The sequence below is a fragment of the Anolis carolinensis genome, chromosome 3, assembly GCF_035594765.1.
Source record: "Anolis carolinensis isolate JA03-04 chromosome 3, rAnoCar3.1.pri, whole genome shotgun sequence".
Lineage (NCBI taxonomy): Eukaryota > Metazoa > Chordata > Lepidosauria > Squamata > Dactyloidae > Anolis > Anolis carolinensis.
The window spans coordinates 91,272,154-91,297,628 of NC_085843.1; the positions used below are offsets into that span (position 1 = coordinate 91,272,154).

General features: G+C 38.4%; 1 protein-coding gene across 4 annotated transcripts in view; it reads right to left on the bottom strand.

Moving 5' to 3' along the window:
* The window catches only part of il1rapl1 (interleukin 1 receptor accessory protein like 1), a 1,149,188-nt gene that overhangs the window by 57,622 nt on the left and 1,066,091 nt on the right, over positions 1 to 25,475 (bottom strand). For all 4 annotated transcript variants that reach the window (XM_062977208.1, XM_062977207.1, XM_062977210.1 and 1 more), the window contains one exon: positions 8 to 140. In XM_062977208.1, the coding sequence (XP_062833278.1) occupies positions 8 to 140 (133 nt within the window). The remainder of the gene's footprint in view (positions 1 to 7; positions 141 to 25,475) is intronic.

The window sequence follows — 25,475 nt, forward strand, 5'->3', positions numbered from 1 at the left end:
TTTTTACCTAATATCGCTTTCCCAAACCCGACTTTCATCCAAATCTTCAATAAACTTTTCGCCTTTCATCCAATACATTAAAGGGCTGACTTCACCGCTGTATCCAAAGAATGCTCGACAGGTGAGATTAGCAGAATGACCTGTTGAAGGGAATTAATAAAGGAAATATGTTATTCCAAAACTGGCAAAAATGTTTCATTATTGACAGTGAAAGTATTGCTCTCTCATTCATACCTAAGAGAATATTACTTGGCTTTAACATTCATAAGCTTGTAGAATAAACCAACCAATTACAAAAGAACAGAGTAGTCAATTCTTTAATAACAGATATCACTGACAGGTTAATTATATAGTTTTTTTCAAAGCATCCTATTCCATAAATAGCCAAAGACTTCAATGCACAGAATACAAAGGTTTTGCACTGAAAAGTGATTTTTCTAATTTAATCCTCTTTATTCTATGTAGAGGACATATATACTTGATATGCTATTATTTATCATCCAGACTGCTAGTGGTTATTTAAAGTTTATTTCCCACATACTAATTGTGCACTGGTGAAGCAATACATGCTATATAGGGAAAGAGAATCTAGGGGCAAGAATATCCAGCAACAAGAAAAATAATGCAATATTATACTGGAAAGATTTTCATACTTTAACTCTATGTATATACAGATAAAAATAGAAAATGTATGCAAACTGATAGAGGGAAAATGTCCCACATATTTGTGGCATGGGGACCTGAAAGGAAACATCCTATATAGAAATTGTTATATTTTTGGTCCTGCTTCTATATTTTTTGAAAGAACTCTAGAATCTGGGGCTGTTTCACACTGCACAAGATAGCACTATAGATCTCCTTCAGTTGCTATGGCAATCTCTGGAATCTTGCAGTTTGTAGTTTGATGAGATGCTAGTACTCTTTGGCTGAGAATTCTCTTTCCATAACTACAAATACCATGATTCTACAGTGGAAGTTAAAATGGAATAATACCATTATTATTGTGGGCCCTTGATATTTCTAAGATTGCTTATAAACATTATCCAACATCCATACTGACACATCCATTTTATTGTTTTTTTTCTTTCAGATTGCAGAAAATAGGAAGGATATAGATGAATTCAGATATCATATTATTCATCTCCTATTTGAGACAAAGAGTATGACCCATGAAAATTTGTACTACTGTGGCCCACAATTTTGCAGGTTTGTATGTCTCTGTGTGTATGTTCATGTGTGCTTTCTATTCAAATCGTCTCAAAGGACATTTCCGACATAACGTTTTTCTCTTTCAAAATATCATTTATTTTACTCTGTAGTTGTATTGGTATGCATTAGCAAGAGTAAAAATCTTTTTCCATTAATTTTTTTGTGCTACAGTAGCAATGTCCCTCAAAGTCCCACTAACATTTTTGTTTCATCACAGTTTCATATTTAAGTTGTGAGACCTTCTTTCTACCTCCTGCACATATGTTCACATTTTGGTACCGATTCTAACCCATGCATTTTCATCATTGACTAAAGCATGTTTATGCATTTACTTTTGAGAATGGCTAGTGTAATAATAATAATAATAATAATAATAATAATAATAATAATAATAATAATAATAAACTTTATTTATACCCCGCCACCATCTCCCCAACGGGGACTCGGGGCGGCTTACATGGGGCCATGCCCAGAACAATACAATATAACAAAATATAATAGAACAACAAATCATAGCACATTAAACAACACAATAAAAGAAAATATACACTACATTAAATAAGATCAAAAAAACAATAAAACCATGGGCGGGCCACATGAACACTAGATTAAAACTCAAGGTGAGAAAGGAAGTAGGAGTAAAAACCACAGAGGACAGAGTCATAAAATGGCAGTGCGATCTGGAGGACAAATATTGAAGGAGAGCAGCAAAAGGGATGTATGTAGTGATTACTCTCCAAAGGCACAACGGAAGAGCCATGTTTTCAGGTCTTTCTTAAAGGTTGCTAGTGTGGGGGCTTGCCTAATCTCACCGGGCAATGAGTTCCACAATCGGGGGGCCACAGCAGAGAAGTGTAAACAAAGAGGTGGAGTCTGCTTGAGGAAAATTCGAAATAGGGTATTTAATGACACTTATATGTTTTAATTGTTTAATGTTTATATAGATGTGTTTGATGTTCATGAGTTGAAATTTATGTTGTTGGTTGTATTTTAATTATTGTGATTTGCCTTTTTGATTTATTGTAACTATTACTATGTATAATGTTTTTTATGTTGTGAGTCACCCCGAGTCCCTTTTGGGGGAGAGGGGGCAGGATATAAATAAATTTTATTATTTATTATTACTTTTCAGAGGCACACATGGTTTTGTGCACACTTTTACTGCACCAAGATTCACCACAGGTTGTAAATCATATAGTTAGTCTTGGGAAGTATTAAATGGTTTTTTTTTTTAGGGGAATGAAAATACATTTTCTATCTGTAGCACCCACAATAACTAAGTAAAATTAGGAAGATCAATGAAAATATTATATAGTGCTGAATACATATACTAAGTATATTGCCAGTTTGCTTATATAATGATACATTGAGTTAAGGGTTTAATTCATTCTGTAATTGAGATTTTAACTCAATTCACTCTTATCTCAAAGCCAATTTTTCATTGAATCCTATTCATCCATTCCAGTCCCCCAAACAACCCCAATTTCTCTTAAGAGTTTTTAAATAAGAAAATGTATTTTGTAGATAACAAATAATGTATAAATGCACATTTACATGAAATAATAACAAGAACGATCGACTTTAAAATGGTAGAAACACAAAGTTGTGTCAAGGAAGCACATTTGAGGCAACAAAATGTGTGTTGTGTAACACCGAGGCCAAACCTGCACGTTCACATGGAACAATAAAAAATCAACTTTAAAATGATAAAAGCACAATGTTGTGGCAAGGAGGCGGAAAGCGCAAAGTAAAAAGACAGAAACATCATTTTCTTCATACTGTACTCATTCCAATCTCCCTCTGTCTCTCTCTCTCTCTTCATGAAGCCAAACATACCAAGAATAAGAACGACACAAAATCAACTAAACCAAAGTTCCTCAAAATGGACAAGAGCAAAGCAAACAGCAATCTCTCAAAGCAGACAAGAACTTGAGGCACAGAGGCTGTTCCCTTGAAGCACTCTCACACTGGTGCACTCCCTTGTACTAACGCTCCTTCTGGTGTTAGCTCTTAGCTCAAATGCTGCTTGTATGTCAAAGCAAAACTTGGGTTGAACGACAGCTCTTAACTCAAAATGCTCTTAATTTGGGACACCCTTAAGTTGAGGTTCCAAACAACATATGGTTTTCTTTACATGGAAAAAGTAGACATTTCCATTATTTTCAGGCTCTCTCCCGGCACCCAGCATTTCAAGTTGTATTTTAATCGCCTCTTCACATGAGATGTTTTGTCAATACATCTAGAAATGTTGCATGAATCAAACAAATATAGCTGATTTTTATCTTACATTACACTTGTTAAGTAGTCAACCACGTTATGTTAAGTGTGTGCAGTCAATAGACTCATCTGTATGTAGGTCTCTGATAAAACGTTAACATTTTACAGATGGAAAAAGTAAATGTTGTGCCTCAAAAGGAAGAAGGTCTTCTTTTGCTGCTGTATGCCTCCAGAAACACAAGTTATTTCCAAAAGAATGATCTCCAGTTATTCATTTGGTTTAGAAGCTCTAACAAGCCCATGAATTAAGCTAGTTTGGTGAAACTCAAGTTAAAATCAAGCTCATGGGGTATTAAGCCATGCTGACTCCCTGTGTTTTTTCAACTAGAATGAATGGATATGGTATTTATACTCAGAGGACACATTTACACATGCATATTAATGTGCATATGATGATTCTTTAAAACACAAAAATTAACTCCAGGGAAATGGGGTGGGTAAAATGTCATAAAGACAAACCATTTTTGAAGGATTCTTCTCATTAAATGTTTAGACATTTTCCTCTTCCAAATGAAATATTTAAGCATATTTTTAAACACAGAATTCTAAGTTTCTGTTCAACATGAAATATTTACACATGGGAAATAAATTAGAAAAGAAGCACCATCTCCTTGCAATACTGTACAGAATACTGCTGAGTAAGGGCCATTAATATGCCAGGTGTTTGGCTATAAATTAATACAGAGACTGCGGCTGCTGTATAATCTATACTTTCCAGCCTGGCTGAGCTTAACAATAAACTACCAGGAAGGTCACTGATGGGTCAGGCAAGCAGAATCTCAGGGATTACTTCTGCTGTTATTCATGATCTTGTTACTTACTTTGAGGCGATAGGAAAAAAAGTGACTATGTGTGCTTGTGTATGTCTGGAGCTCACTCTTGTTTTATTTCAAAAGAATGTGTGTTTCTTACTCAAAAGTGAATCTATTGCTTCCTTAAGATATTACATACATGCTGTATCTCGCTATGGATTCTTTATAAGATATAAAAATGGCAGAGACTCAAGCAAGCAGGATTATTTACTTTATCCCAGAAATTAATGTTGATATCCAAAGCTCAAGAGCACAGAGGTTGTATGTATCTCAGAAAGACTGCTATGGCTTGGTATTGCATAAGAACTGTAGACCTAGCACCAGGATCTGGGCTGCCATGGATATATCATGGCCTGATGCTGTTATTCTTATTATTCTTTAATAATATTATTTTAATGGTCTTTGTCCCAAATGAATATATGTAGTAGGCTTGAGCAAATTTTTCGTTAGTTCGTTAAATTCGTTTAAAATTCGTTTCATAATTACTTTTGAATTGATATTGAACCATCTGCTCACTGCCTTACAAATATTACGAATTTGAATAATAAAAGTACCTTTTTTTCGTTTGTTTCTGATGTCTTCGGATGTAGCTGTAGCCCCTCTGAGAGGAGAAGCCATGTTGGCATGCCTCTCAGCCAATCAGAGCGGAAGAGGGAGGGAGGGAGAGGCATGGCCATCGATCTGCTAGCATTTTAAAAATGCCATTGAGACGCGCCCCCCCCCACCAGCTCAGTAGAAGCCTTCCGCATCTCTCTCCCCTCCCTGCTTCTCTCTCTGAGAGAGAGAGAGAGAGAGAGAGAGAGAGAGAGAGAAGCAGGGAGGGAGGGAAGAGAAGAGAGAAGAGACATGCCTGCCTGCGCTTGGCCTTCTCCTCTGGAGCCGCGTGTTTGGTTTTGCTTCTTTCCAGACTTTCCAGCCACTGGCTTAAAGGGGAATACCAGAGCCAGGCAAGCCTTCCTAAACGGAATCCTTAGAGCCAGAGGATATCCCTTTAAGAGATATCTCCACTGAGGAGATCTCCCGGAAAGGATTATGGCACCAGCTCAATTGCAACAGATTCAGTGCCATGTAATCATGTGAGCTGTAGTTTTACAAAGTCCCTAGCCTTCCCTGCAGAAGAGAGCCAGTACCATGCCAAACTACAACTCCCAGTTTTCTGTCAAATTGTTTTGGATTTCAACTCCTACAATTCCTAACTCCAGACATGGGCAAAGTTTGCCCTTGCCTGGTATAGAAGCATTCTATTCTTCTTCTCCAGACATGCCAACAGTATTAAGTGATAAAATCTTGGGCATTTTTTCCTTTAATGCTAAAAGTTCATAGGTTGTTCAGCAACAGCCTACTGGCTGGGTTGCTATGAGTTTTCCGGGCTCTATGGCCATGTGCCAGAAGCATTCTCTCCTGACGTTTCACCCACATCTGTGGCAGACATACTCAGAGGTTTTGACGTCTGTGCGAAGCTAGGCAAGTGGGGTTTATATATCTGTGGAAGGTCCAGGGTGGGAGAAAGAACTCTTGTCTGTGGGAGGCAAGTGTGAATGTTGCAATTGGTCACCTTGATTAGCATTGAATAGCCTTGCAGCTTCAAAGCCTGGCTGCTTCCTACCTGGGGGAATCCTTTGTTGGGAGGTATTAGCTGGCCCTGATTGTTTCCTGTCTGGAATTCCCATTTTCTGGGTGTTGTTCTTTTACTGTCCTGATTTTAGCTTTTCTGTAGCTAAAAATGCATATAAAATTGATTCTATAGGGAGGATAAATGATTGGATTTCAACTCTTACAGCTTAGCTTTCTCTGCCAATAATGGTACCATACCAAACTAAAGCTCCCAAGATTCTGTAGCAGTGAGCCATCTTGGATATTGTAAGGGATTTATTATTATTATTATTATTATTATTATTATTATTATTATTATTATTATTATTAGACCTTGCTCCCAGGAAGGTGCCTTCGCTGTGGCTCCCAACTTATCTATCTACCTTTCCACATATTCTCCACATTGTGTGTATGTGTATGTATATTATATATACATGAGCCCCGATGGCGAAGTGTGTTAAAGCACTGAGCTGCTGAACTTGCAGACCGAAAGGTCCCAGGTTCAAATCCCGGGAGCAGAGTGAGTGCCCGCTGTTAGCTCCAGCTTCTGCCAACCTAGCAGCTTGAAAACATGCCAATGTGAGTAGATCAATAGGTACCGCTCTGGCGGGAAGGTAATGGCACTCCATGTAGTCATGCCGGCCACATGACCTTGGAGGTGTCTATGGACAACACTGGCTCTTGGGCTTAGAAATGGAGATGAGCACCAACCCCCAGAGTCAGACATGACTGAACTTAACGTCAAGGGATACCTTTACCTTTACCTATACACACACACACACACACACACATATGCAGGGACTATATATATATATATATATATATATATATATATATATATATATATATATATACAGTATATATCACACACACACCAATTTAACAAAGTTTCAGCCACAAAAACAAAGTTTCTGAAGTAGAACAATGACTTTCACAGTAAAGACAACCCAATTTAACAGGAAATAAGACTTTCAAACCAGGAACAGATTTCTGCAATTATTAAAAAATGGTTTATTATAAAAGCTATGAAAATTCGCCAAAAATCAGAGGATAAGGGAAACGTTCCAAATTTTGGTGAGCTATCAGTGTTAAATGTGTTCTACCACTGTACCACGTTTGAAGAAGATCACTCAAAAAATGAGGGCGGGAGAGTCCTGTAAAATCTCCCCTCGTGCTGTTTTTTTGGCCACTGCGCATGCGCGTCCGCCATTAACGAATTACTTTTGAAACTAACGAATTTTCGTTAATTTCGAATTTTTGGGGGGGCAAATTTCAGAAATGACATCAGAAACGAAACGCTGGCGCCCCCTACTTTTGAAACGAGTTTAGAATCAATTTTTTCATGGATCGCTCAAGCCTAATATGTAGTATTAAGGTAGAAAAAATACAAACTTAGGGTTACAGCTGTAGTCATAATAGTTCAGCAGACCTTGGTTTTAGACGGAAAGCCTCAGAATTCCACAGGCAGTTTGGTCACTGTCCATCTTGGCTTGGGGCTTCTGGATATTTTTATTGTTTGTTGTTGTTATTTGCCTTCAAGTTGACCTTGTGCTATGGCAACCCTATCAATAAGATAGCTCCAAGACACCCTATTTTTCAGACTCGGGATCGTGACTTCTTTGATTGAGTATGTCCATCTTGAATGCAGCATTTCTTTCTTCTTCCTGCCTCCTACCTTACCAATCATCATTGTCTTTTCCAATGAGTCATGCCTTCTCATTATATGGCCAAAGTAGAAAGTTCCCCCAAAAGCAACTAGTCCAAGATTTGAGTGAAACCAGAATGTAAAACTGTACCTGCCATGTGTATGTGTGTAACCATCAAGTTGGTTTCTCCTTATGGTGAATGAGAAGACCTCCAAAAAACTCAGCCATTAACAGTTTTGCTCAGGTATTGCAAATATAGAACATAACTTACTCATTTGAGTCACCCCAACATCCTGAGGTTCCAAGGAGCAGTTTGTTTGTACAGAAAATCCTTTATCTGAGCTCTTAAACTCTGACCCCATATTGGAATAATACAGGATGTTCCAAATCCTGTATTTGAGAGTAGGCATCAACCACATTATCACCACACCAAACCTGAGAGTTTGACATCCTTGCAGCAATTACACATTGCATACAAAAAAAAAAAAATCCAGGGTTCATATTTTGGGTCCATGGCTGGTATGTTCTTCCTCATATCTGTGTGGTAGGGCTGACATTTAGCAGCAGAATAAAATCATGATCCATTAATATCATGAGTTTAACACTATCAGGAGTTTAGCATAGATTTTGGTGACCATAAAAGGCATGAGATCTCATAAGAGGCTTTCCTCTCACAAAGATTGACATGGACGTACAATAGGTCTGCCTATCTATATCTATCTTGGGAAACTATTTTAAAATAGTAGAGGGGAAGGGACATTTTGAAGCTATTGAAATTTACCGGAAACTGAAATTTGGAGGAAAAGCCAGGACTTCCTAGATTTATTTTATTATGATAACATTAACAACATAAAATGCATCTTTCAAAATGATCATATGCAACTATATTATCTGGTTTATTTATGGGATTTAGACCAAGATCTAAGTAGCGTGCTCATGGAGTATTTTTCTTTGTCTGTAAACTTAATGCTGTGGTCCTGAATTTGCAACAGCAGCTAAGGGGGTCTCAGATGCAGCTGATGACTGACTCCAGGAGTGCATCCCAGTTATTTTCCTGTAGTTCTTGTTACTAGAAAAATTATGATCGGTTTCTGACCCAATGTCCTCTGTTTTTTCCTAGGTGCTCTGCTATGACCTTATTAGACACAGAGAATGAGTGTTTACTCCCTGCCTCGTTCCTTTGTCAGTTTGGAGTCCCCCAGAACCCATCCTATGATACAGGGCCAATTCCAGCCGGACTCTGTGGGGCTTTGTGACAACTCCTCATTGACTCCTCATTGAGGAACAGCAGAGGAGTCAAAGAGGAAGCAGGGATAGATGGAGAAACATAGTGGGAAGAGAAACTACCATCCTCAACAGAGCCTGATGGACCCTCTGCTGCCCTACGATTACCTCACAATTTCTCCCGCTGTCTCCTGCTTTACCCCTGTCTGCATGATAAGGTCCTTAGAGATGATAAGCACATGTTCAGGTGGAATCTCCTTTCCTGTAATTTGAACCCGTGGCTCCGAGTCCTAGTTTCCAGGACAGCAGAAAACAAGCCTGCTCCCTCTTCCTTATGTCATCCTTTCACATATTTATACAAGGCTATAATGTCATTCTCTTTTGCAGCTCTTTAAGCCACCTTCATAGGGCATGGTTTCCAGATTATTTTCAGGTAAGGTCAGACAAGATTGCAGCCTTAATTTTGTAATAGCAAAATGATGACAACACCTTAAGGAAGTAAGCATTGAACTACTGTAGTACATGCTACTTAACTACACATATGTTTGTGATATACCTAACCACATGTTTGTGATATACATGCTATGGCCTGAGAAGTAGACAAGTTGAAAATGGAAACCACAAATTTATTTTGTAAAATACAAAATACAGGGCATTGTTTGAAGTGAAACAGCCTCAACTAACCACAGTATTAATTACTTGTAATGTGTTTGGATTTTGAATTATTTTTTTTACAGGAACATTGCAAAGCACTGAATACCTGTAAAGTTCATCTACTACTGAGACAAGGTGAGAACCATTCTCAGGGACAATTGGGGAGCAATACCAGATCCACAGACTAAAAAGGGGGCAAAACCCTGTAGTGGCATATGGTATAATCTGTGCACATAATGCATACAGTAACATCACTTTGACCCATTTGGTTTTCCTTGTGTGCTTTGATCCATAGTAGCAAATGTAATGATGCTTTAAAACCTAAAAACTGTGAAACGGAAATCTTCAGAACTTGTGATTTGACAGCACTAATATAAAACCAGAGATCAAAACCAATGTTTTCTGTCACAAATTATGTTAATTAGGATTAATATATATTTGAAACAAGAACATACAAACATTTTTAAAAAAAATTCAATGTAATTTTAACGATAGGAAATTAAATTCATTAACTACAGTAAGATCCCTCAAATTTTGAATAATAGAGTTTGAAGAGACCACAAGGTATTCAGTCCAACCTCCTACTATGCCATAATACACAATCCAAGCACTCCCAACAGATGGCCATCTGCTTAAAAAACCTCTAGAGAAGGAGACTCCACCACACTCCGAGACAGCTTATTACACTGTGAAACAGCTCTTACTATCAGGGATTTTTTTTCCTAATCCTTACAAAGAGTCTCTTTTTCTGCAATTTGAATCCATTGCTCAGTGTCCTAGTCTCTAAGCAGCAGAAAAAAAAACTGGTTCCATTTTCAATATGACATCCTTTCAACTACATCTCACCTCTTAACCTTTTTTTTCTCCAGGCTGAACATAACCAGCAGCCCAAGTTGCTTCTATACCTTTTTACTATTTTGGTTGCCCCTCTCTGGATCTTCCATGTTTATCCTTCTCAGGATATAGACAGCTTTTTTTATATCCTTCTTCAGTTGTGCCCAGAACTGAACACAATATTTAGGCACAGTCTGTGGGATGTGTTCTCAATTTTATCTGAATGCCTCACTTTTGCATTTTTAAATACATTACAACTGTGCTCTTGGTTCACTTCTGACACGATAAATAAACAAACCGGACTTTCTGTCCCAGCATACCATATAATTGCACCAAAAACCAAGAAATTCCTAGACAGGATCTGCAGCGGGAGAGGCAGGTAGTGTAACTGCTTTGGAGTACTGCCAGTCAGCACCGTCCATGGATTAGAAGGACCCTAAGGCCTGTTTAAGAAAGTTCATAAATTTCTGTGTTTCTGTTTGAAGGGAATAAGGAGAGAGACTACTGTGTAGTTACATCTATATTCTACTTCAGGCTTTATGTTCTCATTATTTAATGGGTTGTAATAATGTTCATCAGAAAACATCAAAACTATATTTTTAAAATGAATGAAAACTTTCCTTCTCGGGTGACAATGCATGTGAATCAAACATTTAAATGCTGTAGGAGTAAACTAGCTGCTTACAAAATAAATGAGTAGAAAAGTGGTTGCACACGTAAAACATGGGGATCCTTTCCAACCTCTCATTTCAGCTTTTACAAGGCTTAGATTTCCTCTTGAAGAAGTGTTTTTTCAGAGGTGCAATTTTATGAACTTTTTCAGATGAACACATTTTAGTGTGCATTCTTCCAAATGAATTCATTGAAATAATCACATAGGTTCATGATGAAGTGTGTCAGACATGTATACAAATGTCATGAACTTCATAAATATTGAGGGTTTGATGGCTGTGTTCCCATGTTTATGTACAGGACATGCAGATTTGGTAAATTTAGATTGAAATGCAATCTGAACTAATGCTCTCTTTGTGTAGCTGCTTTGCTTAGTGCATGTGAGGTTGCCATTAGCTGTTTTTGTCTAAAAGACTGTTCTGAACTCAATTGTATCCATGCATATCTATGCAAATCGTACTGTTCATTATAATAGGATTGCAACCTCAGATACTGTTTTCTTTTGCTGTATCTTGATTACTGCTGATCTAGCGTTATAGGAGGTAATCATTTAGGAATATTTGGCTATGGAGAAACCCTTTCTCTGTGCCATCCATTCTGCTAGATAACATTTTGGCACCTTCCTGCCCAACTCAAGTATATTCACTCTTTTAGACATTTAGCAATACATAAAGTAACCTCAGATTTTGAAATAATGGTAATTCACAGAGAGCTTTAGGCAATTATTGCTTTTGCAATGGAATTTTTGAATGAAACTTTGAACATCTGGCTTAAAAATGGTACAATTTAGAGAATGACTTGTCACATTATGTCTCCCGTGAACAACTTCCTCTTTCATTCCTTGTAGATGCAATGCCACTAGAGCTCTCAATTTACATTCTTGTAAAGAGCTTAACTTTCCATTTGTAACAAGGGCATTATCTCTTTTCTCTTGTTCTGCAATTTGCTGCCTCATTGCATGAAATTTCTACTTTCTCCACAGGTTCACAGTAGATGCCTCCCAATCCATTCCCTTCCTGAGGTCTCGAAACAAGATGGAACATTGTTTAAGCAAATCTGCTTATCTTACTGCAAATGCAGATTTTTGAAAAATGCTTAAAAGAGATGAATAATAGATACCAAGTCTTCCATAGACAACTTCCATTTTGAGACTGCTGTACTAATTAATAATAGATATTTATGAGTTCAACACTTGTCAAATGATTTCTAAAGAGAAAATTATTTTCCTGTCTGAAGTTTATTTTAGAGGAAACAGTTTAGCATCATGTGGCCCAAACGATTTGCAGGCTCCTGTAATACAGATGCATGTTCTGTTCTAGCTAATTGGGTTTAGGCAGATGCTGTATGAAATTATTTTTTTTAACTCCACAGAACCCATCTCTCCTATATCCTTTCTTGTCATGTATCTTGGTTTCAAATTGAACAGAATGCTAGGAAGACCTTATAGCATCAGGGTATAATTCAACTGAAGACAGCCGATACTATCGGCAGGGACGATGGTTTGGTCTCAGTGTTGTATGTCTCTAATTAGCAAAATGCTGGGCTGCTGCCATGACTCCTTTGATCCACTAGGGGGCAGTGCCTATCTTCATAATGACCAAGCCATCCATTTTTAATCCAAGAGAAGTGCCCAGCGTAGTAGAAAGTTCTAATTAAAAAAGCCAGCATTTGAATAACCTGCTAGTTGCAATTAGCAAAGACTGAATGTTTTGTGCCTAAGTCAAATGCCATCTTGTATAGACAGTTTAAATTACGTTTGTACAATCAGTCATACATGTTGGCATACCCTACAGTGAGATCCATGTTACACTCTTGCTTGTGATGATTCATTCCTGAAAGATGCCATTTCTCCTGGAAGCAGCAATAATTAGCACAATATCTACTAAACTAAAAACTAGAATTTAAATTAATCCTCCAAGCAGAAATTTCTAATGCAGTGGATGGGCTCTGCAAAGCCTAATAACCTATGTAGCGTTATTCTAAATAATGACAGAAAGCAAAGAAATCTAAATGGTACTGGAGTATATCATTCCAAAATGCAAATCAGTGCTTCACAATACACACCAAGAGAGTAAGACGAGCTAGATATTCATTTCAAATGGCAATACTGGATTGTATGAAAAGAAATTGTCAAAGCTGACAGGACCAAACCTTTCCCTCCCACACATTTGCTCACATTCTTTCTTTTGCAATGAAAGGAAAAAGAACATTTTTTTAAAGCCAGCCTGCCAAAATATGACTGTTTAGGCTCTCAGAAACAATGTGAAGGGCAGAACTACACATAATCTTGGCAAAGACATGTTTCCTAACCATGTATTTGTCATTTAATAGTAATATGCAGGGTGTGGAGGGTATTTAATGTTTTCCACCTGCCAATTATTGTGTTTTGTGATCCCTTTCCCTTGCCAGCTGGCCTTATTTCCTGCCTTAAAGACAGACTGGTAGTCTGGAAAGAATGGAAAATATAGCTTAGATAGGATGCTATGGAGAGTACTGAAGGATGGCAGAAGGGTGTAATATTCTTGTAGAGCTCTCCTGCAAATGTCTTCATGTCTACAACATTCATATTAAGAGGCAAACAAGTTATTGGGACTATGTTTGTCCTATAATATGTCGATCTACATGTAAGTGACAGGCAACACATTTTGAAGATATAGCTCTCTATATAGCTGCAGCCCAATTCCCGGAGTTTGGTGACCTAGCAAAAATTAAGGCCAATATTAGTATTTTGCATACATGTGGTGGATAGACATTAGGAAGAATGCAACATATAGAAGTAGAAAGACCAGGGATCATTCTTTGAGTTTGGAACTACAGAACCAATTCAAAGCTCCCTGCCTTATCAGGGACAGAAACTAGGCACAGAAACAACAGCAACAGCATAAGAGAACATGCAGGTGATTGTGGGATATTTAGCACAACATAGCCCCTGCCAATCCCGAGACAATGTGATGTGGTGCTGGAACTCCCTGCTGCAGGGAACAGAAGTAATGGTAATAGAGGAATGTAACTTATTTCAGGGAAATATAGTCTAGCAGGAAAAGAGGAAGAGTAGCATTATATGTCAAGAATGTTTACACTTGGGAAGAGATTCATGACTTAAATCCTGGAAGTTAGATTGACAGCACCTGGACAAAAATTAAGGGAGGGGAAACAACCAGCAGATTTTTGTGGCCACTGCCTGAGCTTCCAACTGGTTCCCAGGATGCCTGTGTACATGCTGTGCAGGGAACCAGGTCTCTTTGTTGTAGGGGTTTATTCCAGACCCCCCCCCCCCCAAGCCAATGATGCTTTCCTGGAATGGATTCAAAAAGGAAAATGGTGGGATAATGGGAAATTTCAACTATCCTGATATTTGTTGCCAAACTTTGCTAAGAATATGTGATCCAACAAATTCCTCACTTGCCTTGCAGACAATTTCATTGTCCAGAAAGTGAAAGAGCTAACAAGGGGATCAATTATTTTAGATCTGATCCTAATCAACAATGATTACCTGGTTAATATGGTGGAAGAGAAGGGATCCTTAGATGGAAGTTACATGTTCTCTTGGAGTTTGTTATGCAGAGTTAGATATGGAACAAAGGATTGAAACTAGAAGAAAAGAAATTCCACCTATGTATTAGAAAAAGCCTCCTGATGGCAAGAGCTGGTTGGCAGTGGGATATGCTGCCTTATAGTGTTCCTTTTGCCTGAATGGCCATCTGTCAAGACAGTTTTAATTTTGTGTTCTTGCATGCAGGAAGTTGGACTGGATAAGGTTTAAGTTCTCTCCCAACTCTTTGATTCTATGATGGTGTGTGTGTGTGTCTCACAATCACACACCACTCATTGCCTACACGATCCATACCTCTCCATTTTACAGTGCTATCACACAAAATAGACACTAGCTGCAATCCTACAACACATGGGGTGAGGTGCAGTAACCTGCCTGTGTAATTCTGGTCAGCCACCAGGTTTCTTAGGTACCAAAGCCTGTTTGAAAATGTAGGCATACATGTTCTATATTTGAGGGTGGGGCAGAAAAAATGCATGGCATACCTATGCATTGAGTATGTGTATATCACTAACAGAATCTGGCATATTTTCTTTCCCTCTGGTTCATCCCTGGACTCTTTCTCTCACCATGCACAGGCATGAACAGATATCCATCCCCAGTCACTTGTACCCTTAAGCTTGTTGCCCCTGCTTTAAGCAATCAACATCCTGCTCAGGTCTTTTTGCCGCTCCAACTTGCTGCTTCTCCTAAGTCTTACACCATGTTTCTTAACTTCTGCCCCGGCTTTCCTCAATTGCTCCCTGTCATTTACACACTTGCCACTTTTCCAATCCAGTCTACAGATTTTACACAGCAGGACCTCACCTCTGTATTTATTTCATAGATGTTAGAGCTCATCCACTCCCCCACATATCATTGCCTTATACCCAGGATTTCAGAATGAATGGTAGAACTTAAAATTAGTATTAAATCTAACTGTTAGATTCAACTTGTGGTAATTGGTATCCATGGGAGTCCTGGCTCTAAATCTCAATGGATACCAAGGGCCTGTTGTAATTCCTTCAATTCAATGGGTTTGCTAATTACTTTAGTTGGGACTAATGACAGGATTCATATCCAAATGTAACCCAAACTGAGATTTTGTTCATGATTAATACATGTGTTGCCCTGCTAAAGAAGCTGGACATTTTTCCCACTGCAGAAGTCCTTATTTAGATGATGAAAACACAATAATGTAGACTTGTGCATGTAGTGTTTTTGTGTGTGCATATATTGCATATGATATGTACCAAAACATATTGTGAATTCCTCTGCTCTCTGCACATGAAGATATGCATTACATTACACACTGTAATTGTTCATTTTACATGTCATTTCACACGTAGTTGCAATCAATGCAGACTTTCAATTCCCCATTGCACAATTGTCAGATAACTCTGTGAGTGTAAAGTTATATTCTGTATCCTCGATATACTCCCAGGTTTATTGCTCCAGCTACTGGAACAAGAACACAGATATGAAATGAAAATGAATCATGTTAAATATGTTTTGTGATACTTTCTGATATCATATGTCTCTTTTGCTAAATCCTTCCATGTTGCAGTAGATATGCTTTTATTTTGAAAGGTATATATTTTTCAGCTTTATGGTTTGTGGACTGGAATAAACTTGTTGATGTTTATATTGTGTCTTCTTTCATTTCCATTAATGGAAATGAAACACTAATATAATTATGTCACCAATTTTGTAAATCATCTCTTTGTGAAACACTATGAATAAAAACTGCACATTTTAGAGAGCAATTCTTAGTTTTCCAGTATTTTCTATGCCATCTTAGGGGATCTTTGTAATTCGGATTCTTCTTTGTTATTTATATTTGTGATTCAAACACGTTGTAATGATAACCTACAATATCACACAATATATTTAATGCGTCCAGATAAATAGTATAACATGAATGTGGGCCAATATGAATCAATTAATACTGACCATTCAAAATCCTGTAATCCTGTAATCAGTTCTATTGTCATGGTCTTCCAGGCATTTTTAAACAAGATATCCAAATTCTGGCTGTATCTATTAGGCTTGCTACTCTTTAAATAATGCAAAGTTTTTCATAAATATGTTTCATTTATGCTCATTCTCCTCCATGAATGTAGTAGACCTATGGTTAAAAAACCACAGGACTTGGGTTTATAAGCTTTCTATATATAAGAATGAAGATAGATGACATGAAGCAGTTACATATTAGGCTTGTGCATTCAGGTGAATCACTATCAATTTATGCTTGCCAGATCCTGGAAGCCCCCATGCCCATTTTCCAGCGCCTCCTGGGTGCACAGGTGCACTGTCAAATGGGAGTTCTCATTCCACATCCAAAAAAACAGTTCTTTTCAGCCCATTGGTAGCAATGGGGTTAAGAAAGCAACCTATCAAAGTCATTATGGGGGGACTTCCCACTGGCTCCCCTTCCATATCCTTTATTTAGACCTGGATCTAAAAAAGCATCGATTGCCACTCTTTATTGATTCTTTCCCTTTGTAGAGGAGGAGACCAGATTCAATGCTTCTTAAAACTGTTCTTTACAGGAGAGGCAAGATGCTGCTTGGCTTTGAGGCTTCTGTGATGACTGGTATGCCTCCCTGAAAGAGAGGCTGAGGGAGGGAGGGAGGAGGGGGAAACTCTTTGGCTCTTGGTTTTGCTTAGCCTTGGATCTCCTCTTCCTTCCACTCATGTGAGTTGGAGCTGGGAGAGTTTACCACTCTTTCTGGGATTGTTTGTCTTTATATCCTTCATAAAGAACTGGATTAAAAGCATCAGAGTTAAGATACCACTCTTTCTGGATCTTTTACCTTTTGTTTGTAGAGGAGACTGGTTTTAATGCTTCTTATAAGCTGTTTCAACTTTAGAGGAGAGGCTTTCTCTCAACAGCACCAGAAGCCACACAGTATTCCAAAAGGCATTTTAAGGAGGCCCAGGAAAGGAAGAGCAATGACCCTGTAGCTCAGTAGAGCTATCCTCCCTAGGGTACCTTAAAAATCACCTCTGTTTGTTTCAGTGCCTCCTTTCCGCTTGTGGTTTTGCTTCCTTAAAGCTATTTCTACTTTCTACTCTAGAGGAGAGGTAAGTTTCTCTTTTTGTCTGCTGGAATTACTAGAAGGAGAGGAAGGAAAGGAGAAAAGGAAAGCAAAGTGGTGACTCTCCATCTCTAAGTCCCCAAACGCATGTGCATGCATCCCAGCCACTGTCCCTTAGGTCCTCAACTCCCAGTCAGTCCCACTAAATAAAAAGAATTAGGAAAATAAAGGAAAATCAAAAAGATTCAACTGTGATGGTGAATAGGTGAGGAAGAGCTGAGGTTGGCTTCCGCTTGCTTTTGTGACAGGTGGATTTTAGACTGGGAGGGCCCTTATGGTTACGTACTCCCAAAGTACTGAAGATACTGAAGGAAACAGAAGAAACGGGGAAAACGAAATCTGCTCACAAGTCTATTAAATATTGAATCCCTATAACATGGAAAAAAAGCATGACAAGAGTATGTAGACTAGATACCATAACTCACGAGCAGCTTCATCATATTATGGGAGAATGCCAGAGTGTGTTCATGAGAAAAGTAGTTAGAAAGCCTGTATGCCCCAATTCCTCTGTTTTAGATTTCAGTAGCAATTCTAACACACACATATATATTTAAATGCTGTGGAATGATGCAAGTTTGGGCTAGACTTTTTAATACAATTATTTGAATAATGTTTTGAAAGGTGCAGCTGTCGCTGAGTTGTGATAAGTAATTTTCAGAACACTTGCAAAATGTGGAAACATTACTTTTTAAAAATAACTTTCAAGTCATGGGCTTAGATCTCTAAGAAGGTTCTAACAGTGAGAGGATATCACCTTGGCAAAAAGTGGTTCACCAATAAAACTACCCTTTGTACTTATATTGACGATGGAGCAGTTCTTCACAACTATTTAGATGTCTCCTAATCAGACAAAAGCAGAGGAAAGCTCATACATTTTTAACACGGGTGATACTATCTGTGTCACAAGTTATGGTGATAATTCTGGAGTAAACAACAAAATCTAAGCTATACAACAGGCAAATGGAAAGTTAAACGTAAGAATGAAGTGTTATGTTGAACATGGAAGATGAGAAAATGTGCTATTTAATATACTACAGCACACTATTCATTGATTTTATTTTAAATTTCAAATTGCAGGGTACTATTTGAAAAAGTCCACAAGCTTTTCCATTTTTCTTATGATTGTCTTGAACTCTTTGTAATGCATGCAGTGTAGACACATATTCTGCATCCTATTCAGTGTCTGGCTATCATTAAAATGTCAACATTTACTAACAGTTTCAGTACAGATATTAAAGTTAACACACTTTTCTTCACAGTAAAAATAAGCATGTCAAGAACCACTTTGAGATAAACACTGAAAAATTGTGTTTTCTTGGTTATTAAAAGCTAGATTTTCTTAACATTGTACTGATCTGAGTAATTTATTTTTCACAATGCCCATTTTCTTTGGGTTCTTAATTGGGGGGGGATGTCTTGCCAGTCTCTTTTATATCATTTTAAATGTGTTCATTAAAGTACAAAATGAGTTCAAGTAATCAACAAACCACTAAAGTCTGGATACCAGCTTTCTAAATGATCTTCTAGAAAAAAGCATGCACTGATAATGTAAAGAGATAACTTACTTCCTCTGTTCAATTACACAAAAACTCTAGTGTGTAAACCATGTTTCTCAAGACAGGATCTGTATGTGTGTGCTGTGTTTCTGGACAGTGAGATGCAGGGATGTCTTTGATGGCCTCAGGGAAAGAGAGCAGGAAGCTATGCAATGAGGCGCTTTGCACCAAAATGCTAGATATAGACCACAGGCTATTTGACGCCTAACCACCGTTTCATGTGCCTCTTCAATGCTTAAACACTCCCGGAGCACAGTACAATGTGAGCTTGTCTGGTCACTGGGGGTCACGTAGGAATCCCACCCCTTTATAGGTTTTTTTCCTGCTAGCTTAATATTGAATCTGGAGGAATTTGGATAATTGGCCAGAGTGACATCTATAAACAGATTGTTATCTGGCAGGTGAGCTATGGAGAATATAAGAATTTGGTGTTCACCCCTTTGGTGTCATATATAGCACTGGAAGATTACCCATGGGTTAGACGGCTTGGGGATTTATGAAGGAGATACTCTTAAGGTAAATCTAGGTAATTTGCTCTCACTCATAAGTCAGGTGGCTTCAATGGTAGTGTGTGAGGTTTACTTTCTAGTAAATAGAAAACCAGAAAGCAGCCAAAATGCTTGGGCTGCCCTCAGGGTTCAGATGATTGTCCAAAGGGAAGGTTGCAGGGGTTTGTTTCAAGGAAACCACCTGATTTAAACAGAGACACATTTTATTAATTAATATTAACCGGAATCTGAAAAGGCCTGCATTGATGCTGACATAAGATTACTTTCTGGCTCAACCAAGAATCAATGTTGTAGAATTCTAGATGTGTAGTAGAATAATAGAATCATAGAATAGTAGAGTTGGAAGAGACCTCATGGGCTATCCAGTCCAACCCCCCTGCCAAGAAGCAGGAAATCGCATTTAAAGCACCCCCGACAGATGGCCATCCAGCCTCTGCTTAAAAGCCTCCAAAGAAGGAGCCTCCACCACAGTCTGGGGGAGAGAGTTCCACTGCCGAACAACCCTCACAGTGAGGAAGTTCTTCCTGATGTTCAGGTGGAATCTCCTTTCCTGTAGTTTGAAGCCGTTGTTCCGCATCCTAGTCTGCAGGGCAGCAGAAAACAAGCTTGCTCCCTCCTCCCTATGACTTCCCCTCACATATTTGTACATGGCTATCATGTCTCCTCTTAGCCTTCTCTTCTGCAGGAAAGTATTATTTTGCCTAGTCTTTACTCAACTAAGGACCTCATCATATGGATGTTTGCCCCTGTGTTCTCTCCCTTGTAGCACACTGGTGAAATGGAGTCCCACGGAAGCCTCCCGTGTTACTCCGTTTTGCCAGCAAGCTATGAGGGACAGAATACTCCCTTCTCAGGAGTCAGATATCACCCGACTCCTGTTTCCAGAAAGTGGGAGGAAACAAGGAAAAGTGAAAAAAAGACGTGGAAAGGTCATGGGATGGCAGCCCATCCCTGAAGATGGACCCTGCCGACAAGTTGGTTTCCCCATTCTTCTCAACATTTTACCCCATTTCGCTCCACTATCCTCCTTCCTGTCTGATGAAGTACTAAGTGGGATGAAGGTAGTTTGTTACTGGTGCATATCAGAAATTTAGTTAGATTGGACTATTAACAACAGATTTTAATTCTTGAGTTGTGTTTTGGTAAATTGGCTCATCTCTGGACAACTTCTGTAGATTTGTGTAAAAATTTTGCCAAGGGGCAAGGTTGGTAAACCCTTAAAACATCACTTTAATCATAGCACTTCTTTTATCTCTTTGATAGTTTACTTTTATAATTTTGTGGATCTCACCTCTTTGTACCTACTTAAGTTTGAGTGAGTTATATTAATACTTTGGGGGACAGTTCTGCTGCAAAGCAGAATAGGTTCGTGTAGTTCCTTTATTACTTTGTGACCAGACAGGTGTTTTTGGTGAGATGACAAACTCTGTATCCCTCTCTCTAGTCTAAAATGTTAAATATTCAGAAATACCTCTGGCTGAGGAATTCAGGGAGCAGTGGTTCAAAACAATAAATTGGAAAGGTTGTTTATTTTTCAAGGCCAGATAATGTGCTTATCTCTTAATCTTGTGGCACAAACAGCTATACATTAATTATGCAAAATTCTAGTCTATATGAACTTTCACTTATATGTCCTGAACCTACTGCGAATCAATTTCATTGGATGGATGGCATGAGTCCCTGACATGAAATACAACACTCCCTGACAGTTTCCTTTCTAACTTAATTATCCACTGGCTTTACATTTGTATTCTTCTGCAGCACAGTGGGCAATGGGTCAATGGCCATCTTACAAATATATCATACAGATGAGAGAAATCCAAAAGGAAAGGAAGAAGAGGAAAAGAGATTGATTAATGATGCATTGAAAATTGAATGTAATGTTCTCTTCTCTGTGTTTCTTTAGGCTTAAGTGGGAGGCACAAGTTGCTGTTGTTATTGTTATTATTATTATTACTATTATTTATATCCCCACTTTTTCTCTTCACAAGGAGACATAAAGTTCCTGACTGAAGCCTAAGACCTGCCTTGGAGTACTGGAAAACCTTGTAAATCTTTCCAGAGATGGCTTCAGAAGGATTGAAGAAGTATCATATTTTTCTGAGTCTTTTAAAAAATACTTTACTTTTAAATGTTTTGGAACAGTATAACAGATAAAGAAAATGTGACACGTATCAAGATACATAGTTAACACTGCACACTGAGTTAAATTAGATGTGCTAGAGATGGTGGTTACTGTGGTAATGAAGAGATCTCGGGGTTTTTGTTTTGTATACAGTGTAGATAGGATTGAAGTGATTATCCAAAGGGGACATGCAAATGATGCCATGTTAAGGATGCTCCCAGCAATAATTATCCCATTTAGCAGTGACACAGGTGCAGTAAAGGGACATTTGATTTAAGTGGTGGCCAATTAACATACTTGCATTTTTAGAAATGCTTTATTTATATCACCCTCATGGACATCCCCCTTGCAGAAGCACACACACAATTATCTTTGATAGTCAAGCAGTTATATGGAGAAAGACAGCTTTGGGATTTATCATCTCTAAACAAAGCATCATTTGCAGCACTTATGTTGTGACTCCCTGCCAGTCGCCCACAGCTGGATTCCACCATTGTGCTTTAGGGATCTGTGGTTGCTAGATTTCTGTCAACCAGTTTGAAAATAGAGTTACAGCCCAGTTGGAAATGAGTGAGGCTCAGTTCTATGTGACTTCTCCTGGCAAGTGTGCACAAGATTCTAGTTTTGAAAATGCACATAATAGGAATTGTCAGGGAAGGACACTTTGTGGAAATAATCTTGTCAATCCTTTGTCTCCAGAAGTCTTCAACTTCATCTTTTGACCAGTGTCCTCCTGCCTTTGGATTATATTTCTTCCGTCTCTAACAATAGCCATTAATAGGTTCAATAGAAAGGGGAAACTGTGTGTAACATGGTGTGTAATTGGCTGCTGTTCTCATTCTTGCCTTACTCATGTTCTTCTCTTGCCCAGCACAGTCTTTGTGTGGTTTATAACTTGAAACTTGTCTGCCTGAATACTCCTGACACTGATTCTGTGCTTGTTACCAAATCGGTTCCAATCCTCCTGATAATCTTTTGGTCTTCACCATCCAATCAATGTCAATAGCAACACAGTCACAGATAAAGAATTGCTTTTCAGGCAGCCTGTCAAACATCTTTCCACATGACAAGCCTGAAAGTAAATAAAAAAATGAAGTAATACCCCATCCCAATAAGGTGATGGTATAAAATTCAAAGCTTGAAAATAACACACTACCAACAATGACATTATTGAGAATATGTTATTATTTAGAGGAATGAATGGAATGCCATTTTAAAGTAATGTAATAGTGTCTAATGTTGAAACATTTTTAGTATACAGCATAACTTTTATTCAAAAACTTTTCTTTGGCATTTCTAATGTGTTTTAAAAAATTACTGAAAGTAATTAACATGTTAACAAAACACAGTTCAAACAGTTATCCTTGGGAGGGAGTACTTAACTTGTTTTTGATTTTTTAAAGTTAAAATTAATAATATTATATTTTAGCCCCGCCCCATTCAACACAATCCTTGTTTTCTGCTGCTCCAAAGATTAGAACATGGAAGAAAGGGGTCAAATCCCTTCTGTAAACATTAGGAAAATCTTCCTGATGGTAAGAGCTATCTGACAGTGGATTATGCTGCCTCAGAGTGTAGTGGAGTCTCCTTCTTTGGAGATTTTAGAACAGAGGATGGATGGCAGAGTGCTTTGTGTGGCAGAGTGCTACATGAGAGGAGGTTGGACCGGGTGAGCCATGTGGTCTCTTCTAGGCTTGAGCACAGATCCATTTTTAGCCGTTTCCTTTGGCCCATCCAGGTTCTTCAGTTTGTTCAGTTGCCCATAACGGCAAGGACCCAGCTGTCACAGATTCCCATCCATAATGGGGCCACGTGGCAGCCGATCTTGGCACCTCCTTCCCTATTCAGCACAACAGTTTAATCTTTTTGATTTTCCTTTATTTTCTTTATTCTTTTTATTTAATGGGGCTGAGTGCAGAGACGGGTGGTTGGGGTGCGCACATGCATTTGTGGGCTTGGGGAATTCACTCTTTTAGCTTTTTTACTTTCTCTTCCTCTCCTTCAAATACTTCTAAAAATAATTATTATCCCAGCAAACAAAAAGAAAATCCTCATTCTCTAAAAACTACTACCACCTAGTTACCTCTACTCTAGAGTAGAAAGTAGAAACAGCTTTAAGGAAGCATTAAACCTGAAGCAGAAAGCAGAAAGGAGATTGACGTGTGCCCTCTCCAGACAGGGCAGGCAGTAGAGAAGAAAGAGGTTTTTTAAAAAAAATCCCAAAGAGGATAACTCCAGGTCATTGCTCTTCCTTCCCTGAGCCTCCTTAAAATGACTTGGAAAGCTATGTGATGTGCCGCAGGGAGAGAAAGTGCGCGTCTGCCTGCAGCAGCACTCCTCCAGAGTAGAAACAGCTTTAACGAAGTATTAAACCCTGTTGCTGACACCCAGGCTGCCTTGAAATAACAAAGGAAAGGCTCCCAGGAAGAGTGCTTTTTTAACACCATTGCTGACACTCAGGCTTCCTTGAAGAAAAAAAAGGAAAGGCTCCCAGAAATGGAAAGAGGAGCCTTGTAAGTTCCCATTGTCACCAATGGGCCGGATCTAGTCACATTGTTCAGCTACGGATCGAAAGCGGCTATCCAGGTACCCACACGTTTTCGGGAGCTGCATGAAAATGGATATGGGGGGTCTACCAGTAGAAATGGATCAGGGTATGGCTGAAATGCACAAGCCTAGTCTCTTCCAACTCAAGCTAATTCTTTGATTCTGGAGTGAATCTGGTATAACAATATATCTATTTCTAATTACTAACTTTTATGTATCTAAGAGCATATTGATTTCCATTTTTTCCTCCATGATAGTTGCAAAAACATTTGATTCCACATTTTTCAGAAAAGGAGCAGAATTTGCTATATTGAAAAAACATACTCTTTTTAAGCATGTTTAAGAATCCTGTTGTGACCCTCAATTCCTCATCTTTGTCTTTCTCTTCACCTCTAGTAGATGCTAAGTCACATTAGAATTTCCTGGTACATAAGAAACAGCAGATATTGTAGCACTGTGATATTTACAAAGACTCATGTGTGATGCATCTAAAAATATTTCAAGAACAAAGGCAAATTCAATATTTGGATTCTAAAGGATGATAAATAACATGTTTTTACCCTGAAATAGTCCTCAGAAAGCACAAGCTGACAACTTACCTGGAGAGAGACAAATTAAACAGGGATACCAATTTCTGTGAAAGCAGCTTGACACATCAATTCACACAGAGCTTATCAGAGTGCATAAGCTCTTGTGTTTAAACCCTGACCCAGTTTGTACATCTATACTACTGTAAAGAATATATCAAGAAAGGAAGTTCATGCACTCCAGCATTTGGCAGATAAGAATTGATTCTATATTGTTTTGTTAAGAGAACTGTTTTCTTATAGTGTGGGAAAAATAAATTTGCTTCTAGCAATTTTAAACATGCCTTTCCTTCCACAAATGATAGCATTGAGTGGGGGACAAAAGACATTTGCCATAGTTGACCTTTAATGATACCTACACAATAGGTGCTGATGATTTGAAAACATACCTTAGATACTTTTCTCATTAGACTGCATGAAGGAAAGATTTAAACAACCCTGCCTTCAAGTAAGGATGCTGACAGGAGTCTCTTTGTTATAAGAGTCTATCATGTCTCTGTGACAAGGCGGTAGTACTACTTTGGGAAATGAGAGAGAATGACTTGGTTGCCCAAACTGCCCATCATTTAGGGGGCCTAACATACTGTTTTCACCATG